Source organism: Rhinoderma darwinii, chromosome 12 (genome assembly GCF_050947455.1).
Source record: "Rhinoderma darwinii isolate aRhiDar2 chromosome 12, aRhiDar2.hap1, whole genome shotgun sequence".
NCBI classification, from domain to species: Eukaryota; Metazoa; Chordata; class Amphibia; order Anura; family Rhinodermatidae; genus Rhinoderma; species Rhinoderma darwinii.
In genome coordinates, this window is record NC_134698.1 from 61,020,618 (window position 1) to 61,035,517 (window position 14,900).

The window sequence follows — 14,900 nt, forward strand, 5'->3', positions numbered from 1 at the left end:
CCAGCTAAGCAGGAAATAGAAACACATTTTGACCCCAATCAGTGACATTATTTAAACAGCTTTTTTTTGATTCTGTATTAGAAGTTGTAAATTTAAAGGCGATTTCCACCCAAAAGCACAAAAATGCCCATAGACTTATCAGAAATGAGATTACCAAGGTTTGGTAATTCAATTGGAATTTTCTATCCATACCAAAGTTACCAGCAGTTTCTGAGAAGCGAATTCAAAGGAGACAACTAATATGGCTGGACTTTCCGCTGTCACTTTTGCATAAGTAACTGCCACAACTGAATAGAAAAATGTATAACATCTCTATGATTAAAAAATACAAGCGCCAAACTCTGGTAGTTGACTTAACTTCTGATTTTCTAGTATAATGACATTTTCAAAGTTTTGACTGGAAATCCTCTATTTTAGGAGGTTCTCTGCTTTTAACAATCCCTACTTGTTAGAAGGGTACCTTGACAATAAACTTATCACGAAGTGTCCCTCTGCTTGGATCACCCAGCGATCAGTTGTAATCTGTGAGGAAACCTGCCAGTAAGTGCTCAATTGTCAGGGATTTTGCCCGCTTATCAGATTGTTCGAAATTGGGCGTCCCATTGTCAAGACAATGCCACAGCACCCTGTTCTGAACTGTGTGTGGCTCAGCCATGGGATCAAGGCCCAGTCGGAAGGTGAGAACATTAGAGGCTGGATAGTTTAAAAAGTTACTGCTCTTGAAGTTCCTTGCTTGATTCTCAGTCCTGGTGGTGAATTTCCTGGCATTTTCCTGTTGAATTCCGGTACATCCCTCTGTTTATCCTGGCTTTGTCTTGATTTGCTAATCCATCTACCGACCTCTGGCCTGACCCTGACATTGCTCCTGATACTTGTTTCTGGAACTTGCGTTGCCCTCTTGTTACGGACCTCAATCTAGTTGACCACGACATTTGAATATACGTATACCTGTCATCTGCACCCGGACCATCTATTGGGGTCTATCCTGGGGACCTGGGAATCCTTCGCTAAAGTCCATACCTTCTTGCGGGGGTTAAGGTTGAAGAGTGAAGGATTCCGTAGACTCCGCACCCAGGGTTAACAATTTCCAACTAAATAACAGTCCCCCATCCTTTTTGCCTGCATGCTGTCCAACTGCACTGGTGCAGAGTTATATCTCCTCAGTGTCGATGAAGTCCTTTACCGCTACGATGTGCTACTCTGCATCACCTCTCCTGAGCCGTTACCCAATTTCCAAACTATGCTAGCTGGGGAACGGCATCCAGGGATGCTCTTAAAATTATCATCTTGTATGGAGTGTTCTATCCATTTCCCTGCAGCACCATCACAAGGAAAAGTACATGGGATATGTCAAGATGACAACCCCTGTTCATATGCTCTACTAGGGCATATGGATGTCTTAGAGTCCCCGCTCAGGACTCCCCTCCATGTGCCAGAACAGAGCACCACTCTGTAAGATTATTAATCCTGGAAAACCTGTAATGAAAATATATATTCATCTGACCTCAGGCAGACATGCGTATTAGTGATGACAAACAAATAATATATAAACATTTTTTGCCAGGAATTCTATCTTTCTGTGGCACCCTTCTTTTTTTTTTCTTTTTTTTTAAAAAAAAAAGGTTAACAGTTTGCATTTTCTGTGTTCCCATTGGCTGTTGTCCCGCGCTTTCCTGGAAAGTGTTCTTCACCGTGTTGTTGCGGAGGAATGTATTGGGGAAGTGTTGTAATCCCAAACGTTACTGTTTTTGAAATAATCTTAAACTGTACTGTAAACAACCGGAGCGTTTCCTTTTTCTTAGACATCAGATTATTAGGTGCTAAAAATTTATAATACAATATTTTATAAGCCATCTGGTTACCAATTGCATGCAACATTTTCTATTCCTAAAAGTTGTTGCCAGGATGACCTGTAGGAGGGTTTTCTTGAGGGTACTTTTTTTATATACATTTTTGCCAACTACAAACTGCTCATAATAGATTAGCCGGATTTCATGTAGTGTTGGGTAACTCAACAGTGGAGATGCCTTAGACCTTTTCAATAAAAATCCTGTAGCTCTAATGCATCCTAGGGGTGGAAAACCAAGGTTTAAACATGTCTGGCACTAGGTGAATACATTAAGGGGTTCAGGGACAAAGCACAACCTGATAAATTTAAGCTCCCATGGATGTCCGATGCACATACAGTAGGCTTACAGTGCTGAAAATGTGAAGCTTGATCAGATGTTATACTTATAACCTTAGTCTTGTTGAGCTGATGCCATCCGTAAACCCTATAGTAATTACTGGTTGGTCCACTCCAAGTTCAGTTCCTGCTGGAGTCAGCCGCCCAGCAGTATGGAAGAGATCATTGGTTAAGGGGCGTGGCTATAGGGGTGCAGATGTAGCAGTTGCACCAGGGCCCTGGTGCCTCTAGGGGCCCAAAGCCCCATAAGTATTATACATGGCACAAGGAAGATTAGGGGCCTTGTTATAGATGTTGTATTGGGGCACAGGAGCTTTAAAGAGGCTCTGTCACCAGATATTCAAATCCCTATCTCCTATTGCAGCTGATCGGCGCTGCAATGTAGTAACGTTTGTTTTTTTCAAAAACGAGCATTTTTGGCCAAGTTATGAGCATTTTTATATTTATGCAAATGAGCCTTTCTAATGGACAACTGGCCGTGTTTAATCTTCTTTGCAACTGGGCGTGTATTGTTTTTGTTACATCTGGGCGTGTATTGTGTATGTACATCTGGGCGTTTTTACTTGTTTTACTAGCTGGGCGTTGTGAATGGAAGTGTATGATGCTGACGAATCCGCATCATCCACTTCTCTTCGTTACCACCCAGCTTCTGGCAGTGCACAGACACAGTGTGTCCTCGCGAAATCACGCTGTGACGTCACTTCCTGCCCCAGGTCCTTCATCGCGTCGGACGAGCGAGGACACATCGGCACCAGGCGTCAGAGGTGTCACACGCTGTGTCTGTGCACTGCCAGAAGCTGGGTGGTAACGAAAAGAAGTGGATGATGCTGATTCGTCAGCATCATACACTTCTATTCACAACGCCCAGCTAGTAAAACAAAATACACGCCCAGTTGGAAATAAGATTAAACCCGCCCAGTTAAACGGGAACCAAGAAGCTATTTGACAAGTGGCAAACATTCATAGAATCGCAATGTACAGCAGCCGAAATAGTGGAAATTGTTAGGCCCTTCCAGTACACAAAGTGGTATTGTACACAGCTCTTGGCAGGCACTTTAGGGGGGTTGCAACTCTGATCAGCTGGGGGAAAAAGGATGAGTAGAAACTTATTAATGACCTAGGTCGTGTTGGGGTTGGGGGAAGTCATGCTTTCGGTCCATCTGAAGATAGACAATTATGCCATGTTCATATGTTTATGTGTTATGTTGAATTTAATTCATAGTTCATTTCATGAAAGTAGAGTGCTGCGCACTCATGATGTAACTTTTACGTGAAATGTTTGTAAGAAAATGTGAAAACTGAAAATAAAAAGGATATTTAAAAAAAAAAAACGCCCAGTTGTCCATTAGGAAGGCTCATTTGCATAAATATAAAAATGCTCATAACTTGGCCAAAAATGCTCGTTTTAAAAAAAAACAAACGTTACTCTTATCTACATTGCAGCGCCGATTACCTGCAATAGGAGATAGGGGTTTGAAAATCTGATGACAGAGCCTCTTTAAGTTATGTCTCTGAATCGTGTGTTGTTTTTTTTTTTTTTGTTTTTTTTAACCCGTTCCCTTCACGGCCTTTTTCTGGATTTTCATTTTTTCCCTCCCTGCCTTCCAAAAGCAATAACTTCCTTTTTTTTTTTTTTTTTTTATATATATTTTTTTTATTCCGTCGATAAAACCATATGAGGGCTTGTTTTTTTGCGGGACGAGTTGTGTAATTGTGTGGTGTATTACTAGAGTGAAGCCCTACAACAGCAGTTTACCAGCCAGGATAAGCGAGTTGTCTGCTCCGGGTGTGAGTCAAGATAATATACAGCTACTGTATTTTATTTTAATTAGAAAACAAAAATCCTTTTATTTTTGATTAATTTTTTTGCAACGTAGATGTAAATGAGGTGTTTGTTTTTTTTGTTTTTTTTAATATAGAGAGTAGCTACTGCTTGTTTAGTGGCAGACCTATAAAAATGAACTCTATTGCTGTGCATTGTACAATTCTGGCCAACACTTCTTATGCACAATGTCAGCCTGACATAATATGGGACGAACAGTGCCAGATCCCATTGTTTGTTGAAGGGAAATGAGCTGAGGAGGCTTACATGCACTGACTAAAGCTTCTGCCAACGGGATAAGTGTGGGGGCAAACTTTCCTATTTAGTTCTTACAGCCTTAAGGCTCTTTTACACCGGCCGACACTCGACCGGTGCAGCGAGTGCCGATCAAAGAGACATAGTTGATCGGCGTTCGCTTGCTCCTGTCACATGGAGCTATGGATGGGGACGAGCGGTTGTTACTCCGAAAGCTCTTCACTATACATTATCATGTCGGCAGCGCGTCTCCCTGTTTACATCGGGAGATGTGCTGCCAACAACGACAATCTTTTTTTTTTTTTACTTCTTTAAAACGATATGACCAGCAGATCATCGAGCGTTTGCTTATTCATCTGCTGATCGCTGCCCTTTTTACACAGGGCAATTGTCGGCAACGAGCGTTATATGAATGCTGGTCTGCCCGATAATCGTCCTGTGTAAAACCTTTTAGCTCACTACCTGCACAATGAAGTCATCCCTGCACTGCTTGTATCTTGCAGCGTTTTACTGCTGGAGTCAGTGAGTAACATGTCATTTCTTCAGATGTCATTAGAAATGCTGGGTCACCAAGACAAACAAGCCATTCACAGCATCCTTCATAATGCAAATCCTAAGTTTTATACTGGGGACTGGAACCCTTGAGGTAGGCACATGCCATCGTGCTTCAGCTTCATTGGGGCCCTAGGCAACCTCTGCCAACCACTCTCCCTCATTGCCATTTAGTGATAATATCGAATCGAAAAAAGGGGGAGAGGTGGCCATGCGTGTACGTGACTCTATTAGGGAGTTACTGGGTCACCTGTCACCATAACTCCCATGGACTTCAGTGGAGAGGGCCATGCACATGCTGCAATATACTGTATGTGTTTGAAATAGTGGGTCAGGTAGGGGCCAGGTCTCAGAGGTGGATGTGGCCCCAACCAGTTTTTTTTTTCCAGGGCCCCCCACCAATCTGAGTGGTTCCAGGTGCAGGTCCACACCACGTTCTGTTTTTGCTGTGTCCGCAATAGACAATTATTTGAACTTTTTAATTGTGTTGATCGTTGTCTTTTAAGTAATGATAGACATATGGCCGTGAAGAAGGTCTCGTTCACATGGTAGTAGTGCAAGTCGAGAATTGCGATGCTACCCGTTTGAAAACTGCACGTATTCTAGGGTAGAAGTTGTGGGTTTTTTTAAATTTAATTTAACTGGGTGAGATTTTCTAAAATCTAATTCACTTGCATAGAACATCTGAACAATACAGGTTTTACAATGTAAAAAGAGGGTGCAGCTCAAAAATGCTAAGGACTAAGGGGTTTTCCATAAGTTTGTACGTAATTTTAAAATAAAGTTTACGGAGGATGAGTTACTGACTGACTAGCAGGTGTAAAATGGGTCTCTCGCAGATGTCACACACCATCCCTTACAGTCATGTCAGATGAGCATTGTTCATTGTAAGAATTCCAGTATGACCGGAATCCAGTGTTTACATTGTCCGTTTCATGCAGGATTATTGCACAATTATAGGGTGACTGCAGTAAGTACGCTAGACCGTTGAAACCCCTATCGTCATGACCCTAAGGCCCCATGCACGCGACCGTAGATTTAGTCTGTAATTACAGAACAATTCATTTTTATGGCCGTCAGACTCCCGTATGTTTTTGGGAAGGTGTCCATGCCGTAGAAACCTTCCGTAAAAAATAGGACATGGCCTATTTTTTTTTTTTCATTTATGGACCATGTTCCCATACTTTATAATAGCACGGCCCGCAAATATTAATCACGACAATGATTACGGGCACGGTCGTGTGCATGGGGCCGAAGGGTTCATACATATGGCAGTGCTGTGTGCATGGTTCCAAATGAGAGCGCATAGAGTTCTGATGGGTCTTTGTTACGGACTTGTATTGTTTTTGTGTGCCACTGTGCGGCACCATATTTTCCACTGAAAGCAATATTTCTAGGGGGGGAGAATACATCCATAATATGGCATGTGATTACATTTTGGATCTACTGTACCAACAATTTTACGTGTGTTTTTTCCATGCAGTCCCCTGATGTCTGCTGTCAGGAGTTAACAATGATGGGAGTGGTTGTCTTGTACTTGGATGATCTGATTGTCCCATACAGCCAAGCTAAAATCATGGGAATGGGGCCCAATAGGTGTTGACCAATTATTTTGTAACGTGTACATTAAGGAAGCTGCTGCTTTCACGTTGACCATAGGTATAGATCTGCCCAGGTCAATACTTCCGCACTATTTTGACTACTGCATGTATCAGTGTGAGCAGACTTTAGTGGGTTAATCTCGCTTTGTCTTGTTACGTTTTATCTACTTCCCGTTTCACTTTTTAGATCCAAACCATTGCAAAACAAATCAAACATTTTTATTTTTTTTCTAGTCTACTGATCTTATGACTCCCATACTTTAAATGTAACCCTATAATTACAATGAGTTCATTATTTTTATTGCAACATAATGAGACGTTTTAAATATTATATATAAAATTGCTAAACTATCTTTAGCAACGCAATAAAAAAACTGACAAATCGGAAAAGACCAGATGCAGCAATATTGTGTATGCATGGCCTCAATAATTTTATGAACCTATGGATAGATATAAGTTCTTGTCCCTTTTTAGCTGTGATTTACCACCAAACCCCTTTTTTTAGAAGATGGCCATAAAAGCAGTGACTTTCTCCATGCTACTTGAGATCATGTATCGCGAAATGGTCCATCGGCCGATACTCTCTCAACTCACGACTACTTGTTTGCACTATAGTGGTGAGCCTCCACGACTATGGTTAGTAAAGGTTCTTCTGCTGAAATGCCTCTTCTATGTTTGTAATTTCCATTTCTGCATAGATTGCAAATAATATGAAAAAATAAAACCAGAACTATCAGTAACCCTGTGTACAGCAATGCTGACTGCTTCTATTTGATGTTGCGCTGACTGTTTTTGTCTTTTGCTCCCGTCGTTGATGACCGTCACAAGCTAGTCTCATTAATAATTGGTAATGAATGCAGCCATTTGGGAGCTGTCTGGATATTTAGTGCTTGCAAAGCAGCAGGTGAAGGATGTGACTAAGCATGGTGACCCATTTTACAATGTGTACCCCGCCCCAGAGTAGAGAATTGCACCTCTTGCTGCTAAAACCGGCTTACCTTGTTGTTTAGAGAGGGCGTTGGTAGCAGAAACCTTCTGCAAAGACAAGTCCTCAGATCCCTGCTCAGCCTGGGTATTATTCCCTTATAGGATGTGTCGGCACGTGCGGGACGATCGGCTCGTACTATGATCTGAACTGATGGAACAGTTACTGCTAGTAACAGTATGAATAATTGATGCACCTTCTGTGCTTGTTCTTTATTCTTACATCATGGTTTGTGCGCACTCTTGCAAGTCAAACGTTTAATACATTTTGGGTGGTCTCCATAGAAACTGGATGAAACGTTCTCGAAGTGTATTATTGAACGTGTTAAAATATACTGAAGAATAAACTGGCAGTAATGTAAATATTTGTAGTCCAATGTTAAATATGATATATATTTATACATTTTTTTTTATTGGTAAAAGACTTGTCCTCATACTCACGAGTGTATGACCGCTCTTGAGATGCTCAGAGTTGTAATAGACCACCCATAAACCGCTATGGGGCCATACTTTTATCTCTGTATGCCTCCGATTTTCATAGTTTTTTATTTCGTAGCATGTTCTATTAGACGGCATATTACGGAGCTGTTCTCCACTAGAAGCATTATGGAGCACCATACAGCGGCACATGGCGTGTCTATGGGTCTATAGTGCTAAATGCAGGGATTCTGTGTACCAGTTTATAGCATGATGCTGAACGCTTCACTTGGATTAATCCTATTGTAGGTCAGTGGAATATAAATGGCCATAGATACAACCAGAATTTTTTTAGGCCATGGCAACCAAACAAAACGTACAAATTTTGTTATCTTAAATTGAGACTTCATCGTATTTACAGCAATCTTTCATATGCCGCTGACCTGAGATGTTTTTTTTCGTTGTTTTTTTCCCTCCTTCTGCTTTTATTGTGGTTTTAGTATCCAGTTACAAACCTGTTTTATTTTCATGCAGTCCTGCAAACGTTTATACTGTCATCACAGTCAGTTGCATTCATCTAGGTTAGTTATGGAAGATAATTAAAACCCTTCCTGAAAGTCTCAGGCCCACTTCGTATCATGTGTCTTTACTACGTTTACTGTGTATGTAGGGAAAGCTCCCTACGTACACCATAAGCATATCCATAGGGCTCTATTAGCAATCGGAGGCCAAAATAAAGCCCTTTTGGCTTCTGTTGGACTGGTATACATTGGTACAATTTTTTTGTAGCCTTTCAAGGTGTATTGGTACAGTATATGGCTGTAAGGCATGATAGGACTGGGGGTGCGGTATACAGAGTGGGACCGCAAATCGTAATGCCCTGCCCGGAGGGCTCCAGCCCTAGTGAAGATCCTCATGTCACTGCCCATATATGGACAGTGACATCGTGGGCTTCCCCAGCACGAGTCCCTATATTGTGCAAAAGAGAGGAGGAGGCTGTATAGTGAGGAATCGCGCATATACAGTGGGATACATTGGGGCCTTCCATCAGAGGTTCACGTCGGGAGTCCTTCAGGTGTATAACTCCTACGGAAGGGGATGTGAAGGGGGGCCTCATGGAGACAATCTGCCACGTAACCTTGTCTTTTCAATATATGGAGAGTGATTTAGCAAATATTCAATTTGTTAGTCACTTGTGAGGGGAAAGCGAATGTGGTGATATATTATTCATACCATGATTGAAACTGGACACCCCACAATAGGCTGAGACCAGAGAAGGAATCCACTTTCAGAACTGCTTGCATCAGCTGTAACTAGAGAGTGATACAGTGTTCTTGTATGGAAGGCTGGATATTACAGAGCTGTATGTGCACCTCTTCTTCTCTTTCCAGGCTGTATATTTAATGCAAAAATCTACTGGAATATATGGTGTCTACATTTATTTAGTCTGGTTATAGCAAAAACTGAGCATTATTTTAGGACTGCACAGACCACAATATTGGTCAGTTCTTTTTAATATTTATACAGATCTCTTTGACGATACAGATGCACTTCAAATTAAAGGGGTTGTATAGTCCATTCTTGTAAGGGCTCAGTCAGACGAGCGTGATTCTCGTCTGTGTGCTGTGAGTTGAAACAACGCACTGTACACGGACCCATTGATTTCAACAGCGCTATAAACACATGCATGAGTTTTCTCGCAGCGAGTGTCCGTTTGTGTGAAACTCACTGCTTGTCCTATATTGGTGTGTTGTCGCCTAGTCGCCCGTTGAAGTCAATGGGTGCGTGAAAACAACGGACAGCACACGGGCGCATATCCGTGTGTTGTCTGTCTTTTGCACATCGATTACATTGAAAAAAAAAAAAAGCATAATAAATTCCATTGCCCAACATATGTGCCGATAGAATCAGACTTGTGGAAAGACTACAAATTATGGTGAACGGGTTGACTAAAGAGTAAAGAGCACATAGCTATGTTACTCTGTAAGCAATGATGGACAACTTCTGCAATTTGTTATGACTGTAAGATGGATGTCATTGGGCTTTTGGACAGGGGTTCTGTAATGGGTTGTTCTATTACAAAGTGTTAAAGGGCCTGAGGTGTTTTTGTTTTGTTTTTTGTTTTGTTTTTATTACCATCTCTAGAAAATCTAGAATTGTTGTAATTTATGTATACTTTTATATAGAAAGGATGTGGTGGAGATCTGTGATGATGGTGTGGAGGTGAAGGAAGAGTCGATGTAAAAAAAAGCTTAAAGTGTAGCTAAACGTTTGACAAATTTCTGACGTGTCATAGTGACATGTCAGAAGTTTGGATTGGTGGGCGTCCGAGCACTGAGACCCCCACCAATCGCTAGAACTAAGCAGCTGAAGTGCTCGTGTGAGCGCTCAGCCGCTTCGTGTCTGTTCGGCTTTTTCTGGAAATAAATGTATCGTGTACGGACTCAGTAGAAAGTCTATGAGCCCGTACTCCGATATATCGGCTTGCCGGAAAAAGCCGAACAGACGCGAAATGGCTGAGCTCTCACGCGAGCACTTCAGATGCTTCGTTCTAGCGATTTGGTGGGGGTCTCAGTGCTCGGACCCCCACCAATCCAAACTTCTGACATGTCAGAAGTTTGTCAAACATTTAGCTACAAATTGTATTTAGCAAATGTTTGGAACTGTTTAAATAACGCCTGAGAATTTTGGTAAAATTCTGTAGCCCACATAATTTATATATACTTAATCTATTCAATGTGTTTTGATCAAATGAAAATCCATTATGATTCATAATTTCCTTCTGTTCCACAGATACTGTTTGCCGGGATGGGTGATGAAGCGGAATAGATCAAGTGATAGAGGATTTACATATTCACAACCTACAAGAAAAATCAACTTTTTGTTTTTGGATTTTTGATTGACTGACTTTGGAGAAATCTCCTGATTTGCATGTATTTTGATTACCATGAGTCAGCCGCCTCAGCAGAAGGCTTCGAATAAAAGGACTGGAAAAAGAATAACTTTCTTTAGTGAATCGCAAGGCCATCCTGTGACTAGTAAAGAGCAACAATTGAAAGAGCAACAGTTATATGGGACTGTGTCACGGTTGCCCATCTCCCAGGCTTCTGAACTGACCAAGTCCGATACGTATACTGCTGCTTCTAACAATATGCTAAACACAGTCATGTATACTCAAGAGAGACCGGACGGCATGAGGATGAACCAGCAGGCAGTTCCAGGAAAGTGGAATGTAGGTGATAGGAATGAGGCCACGTGGGCAGCTCAGCAAGCCAATATGTGGCAGAGACCTGGTTACGCAATGACGATGGTGCCTTCATATTACAACCATCATGAGCCTATCAAGAGAAGCCAAGACAAAGGAGTAGGGGTGTCCCAGTTAGATATGTATGGCGATGCTCTACAACAAATGATGTCTCAAAAGACACAGTTGGAGCAGCATCAGCTAGCGCGGCAGCAGGCCCATTTAAACTCCATTTTGCAAGCTCAACAGCAGCAACAACAACAACAACAGCAACAGCATCAACAAAATCAGCATCTTGCTTTACAGTCTTTCCAAATGGCATTTGGACATCAGGGTCAGAAAACCTCTTTGCAAAATCTGTTTCATGTTTTTCCAGATGCTCAAGCAAATGCTGCTTATGCAGCTCAGCAGAAACAACAGACTGCTCTTCCCAAGATGCAACTGTTTGAGAATTTCTACCCATCACAGCAGCATCAACAGGCAACTTATAGCATGCAGCAAGGTGTTCCACTAAACCAGCATGCAGGTACCCAGCAAAAGATGCCTGTAATGAACCAGCCACAACGTGTTCCCATATCTGAGGAATATATGAAAGCTCTTGCAGAGCAGAGCCAGCAGTCTGTTCTGCCTATAGCTCAAATACCCTTGCCACGCAGGTCTCGAAGACTTTCCAAAGAAGGACCAGAACCTTTATCTCCCACTGTTGTCGGACAGTCAAATAACCCATACACACACCACCAGTACGAGCAGGGAGTGCAGCATCAGTTAGCAGCCGAAGAGAGGTACAAGCAGCTTGTATCGAGAGATGCACAAGAATGCCAGCATGGCAATCGCCATGATACAGACAATTCTTCACTACCTCAGAATGGTAGAACAAGAGAAGTCCAGGGAGCTGTACAAAACTCCATGGGGCCAATTCAGCCTGCTGGAGCAGGAGCTGTGACCGTGATCCAATCAACCCGGCGAAGGCGCCGCATATCACAGGAAGCCAATTTATTTACGTTAGCCCAAAAAGCAGCAGAAATGCCAAATCTTGAAAACACTAAGGTAAGAAGACTTCAGATGTAAGTCTATAAATAATAAGCTTTTAAGGCTATGGACACCTTTTGCACTGAAATTAGTTTATTGTTAATTTGCTGCCTAAATGCATAGTCTTCATTAAAAATGTCACATTATTTTGCTGCAGTATGTACATAGCTGTCAGGTCTGCTGATTCTGATGTAGATTTGACAACACACTGCTCTGGCTTCCTCTACTCTCTTCTTGGTCTTACAGATAGCCGCTTGGTGGGGGAGGAGGTTCATTGAGCGCAGATCACACTGGCTGTCTGTATCCGATTGAAGATAGGGTGGAATGCACAAATGGCAGTCTGCAGGGGGTGAATCATACCGGCTGTGTATGGGTATATAGATAGAGAACTCACTGTAGACTCTGCAGGGAGAGAAAGGGGGGGGGGGGTCACACTCCTCAGCATCAATGTCTGTAAGCACAAGGTATAAGTGATCCTTCATGGGCTGTAGAAGGGGATAGCAGTACCAGAATGAAACTGTGCTGATATGTAACAGCAATAGCTGAAGAGACCTAGTGAGGAGACCCCTGGCCAGCACTAATCCATATTGAATCAAGTAAAAAAAAAAAATACCCCAAAAGTTTACATCCATACATACATTTGTCTCCTGATATATCTAAATATGTCATTATAACTAAATACTGCAACTGTATTAAACTCTGGACTGCTGTGTTGCATTAAAGATGTTTCCTGAATATGAATGAGCTGTAATACCAGGCACAGCCCATAAATATGCGTGGCGCTGTTTCTGGGAAAAAAAGGCAGACCTAACCCTGGACTACCCCTTTTGTGTAAATTCTTTGTACAATAGAATAGACTACTCTCTTTTAATATGGAGAAAATAACACGGCAGTTCTACGTTGTTTAATGATTGTTGGGTTGGAGTAGACTGGCATAGAGTTGGAGTAGACTGTTGGGTTGGAGTAGACTGTGTTGGTGCGGGTGTATAGGTTAGTAGAAATTGCGGTGGATCTGCTGTGTGGAGACTTATCTGGGGTGGACGAAGGTAGCCTAAATGTCCAGAATTTATACTCTGCTCTGTTGGGTGTTATCTATAAATGTTAGCCTCCAATAGTAATATGTTATGCATATCTGTTAAGTCGGAGGAGCCATTTAATAATTAACTTTATTTGCATAGCACTAACATATTCCGCAGAGCTTTACAATCTGGGGAGAAGACCCTGGCCAGAAACGCCTTACATTCATATGGCCATATTTTCTGTGGCAATAGGCAGCAGTGAGTGGTGTAAAATGCTATGACTGACTAAATAGGTCAAAACTGTACCTTTTTTTTTTTTTTTTTTTTTTTGTCTGCCACACGGGTGTTGGATGTGACATAAGCAATAAGCAGCCTTGAAAAAAATGAGATTTAGGGAAAACCTAAAAGGACCTGTCCTATCTGCCTGATGTGTGTTTTAGTAAATACTTGTGTTCCCCCATGAAATAACTATTCTGGAGCATCTTCTCTCAGAATTCTGCACTGTGGCATTCCTCTGTTATTCCTCCTAGAAATGTATGTATAAATACGACAACTGGCTGTTACCATTTCCTTTGTCAAATAGGTGTCTCCACAAAGTCTAGCACTGATTGGACAGGTATTATCCAGTTATTTCTAGCAGGGAAAACAGGAACTGTACGGTGCTGAATTAAAAGAAGAGGTTACAGAATTTTTATAACTTGGAATACGAGTATTTACAAAAAACACAAGAGGTAACAGGTCTTCTGCAAAACTTTGATTGTTAATTTGTAGGAAGGTGCAACATTGTGGATAAATTTGTAGACTAATAATTGGAGCATTTCCAATTGATTTCTAGAAGACCAGTGTAATGACTGAGATATTGGTATAACCATTAAACAGAAAGATTAACCTGCTGAATTAATAAGGTATTGACTCAGAGCGCGTTAATAGATCCAGTAAGAGAGAGAAGAAATCATTAGGGTCAACCGTGAGGTTGGGATGGATCCAGGAGATATTATATAGGTGAAGACAGGGCATATATAGGATATAGACAGGAGAGGGTCCCATACTCTACAGGGTGGGCCATTTATATGGATACACCTAAATAAAATGGGAGTGGTCAGAAACTTGTAAATAACTCATGAAAGAATAAAGTAACGTTAAAACCAAGCACACCATTGTTTTTCTTGTGAAATTCTCGATAAGTTTGATGTGTCACATGACCTTCTTCCCATTGAACAAACTAAAGTTGGATACAAAATGGCCGACTTCAAAATGGCCGCCATGGTCAACACCCAGCTTGAAAAGTTTCCCCCCTCCCATATACTAATGTGCCACAAACAGGAAGTTAATATCACCAACCATTCCCATTTTATTTAGGTGTATCCATATAAATGGCCCACCCTGTACAATAGCTCATCAGAGCACTCCATCCTAATGTCCTTCCAACAATCCACTAATAGAAGCCATTGTCATTAGTTTAGTCCCATACATGCTACTCAAAAGACAGAACAAAGCTTCTTTTAATGTGGTAGTGGGGCCCCCTACCTACTGGGCCCCTGTACAGCTTCACAGGTTGCACAAATGGTATGTTCGCCACTGGGTGAAGATGGCAAGATTTGGCAGAGGACTGAGAATAATGCTGGGTCTACACATAAGTACCTGATGGAAGGGAGACTGGAGACGAGGTGCTGCCGGACACGTCAACCCTTATGTGCACCACAAAATGATGGTCTTCGCCCCATCCCTATGTACTTTCTTGGCTAATGCTGTTCAAAAATGTTAAGCACCGGTACGGTTTGTGAACACTGTC

The 14,900-nt window shown here is 41.8% G+C and overlaps 2 protein-coding genes across 6 annotated transcripts in view; one reads left to right on the forward strand and one right to left on the reverse strand.

Moving 5' to 3' along the window:
- PTGR2 (prostaglandin reductase 2) overlaps positions 1-7,553 on the reverse strand; it is a 126,589-nt gene extending 119,036 nt beyond the window's left edge. For both annotated transcript variants that reach the window (XM_075844775.1, XM_075844772.1), the window contains exon 1: positions 7,414-7,553. The gene's annotated coding sequence lies outside the window, so the exon portion shown is untranslated. The remainder of the gene's footprint in view (positions 1-7,413) is intronic.
- The window catches only part of MIDEAS (mitotic deacetylase associated SANT domain protein), an 83,175-nt gene that overhangs the window by 51,239 nt on the left and 17,036 nt on the right, over positions 1-14,900 (forward strand). For 3 of the 4 annotated variants that reach the window (XM_075844767.1, XM_075844766.1, XM_075844769.1), the window contains exon 2: positions 10,610-12,107. In XM_075844767.1, coding sequence (XP_075700882.1) covers positions 10,764-12,107 — 1,344 coding nt within the window. In that variant the 5' untranslated portion in view covers positions 10,610-10,763. Of the gene's footprint in view, positions 1-455; positions 541-10,609; positions 12,108-14,900 lie in introns of those variants that run through there. The other variant, XM_075844768.1, reaches the window with a different exon arrangement.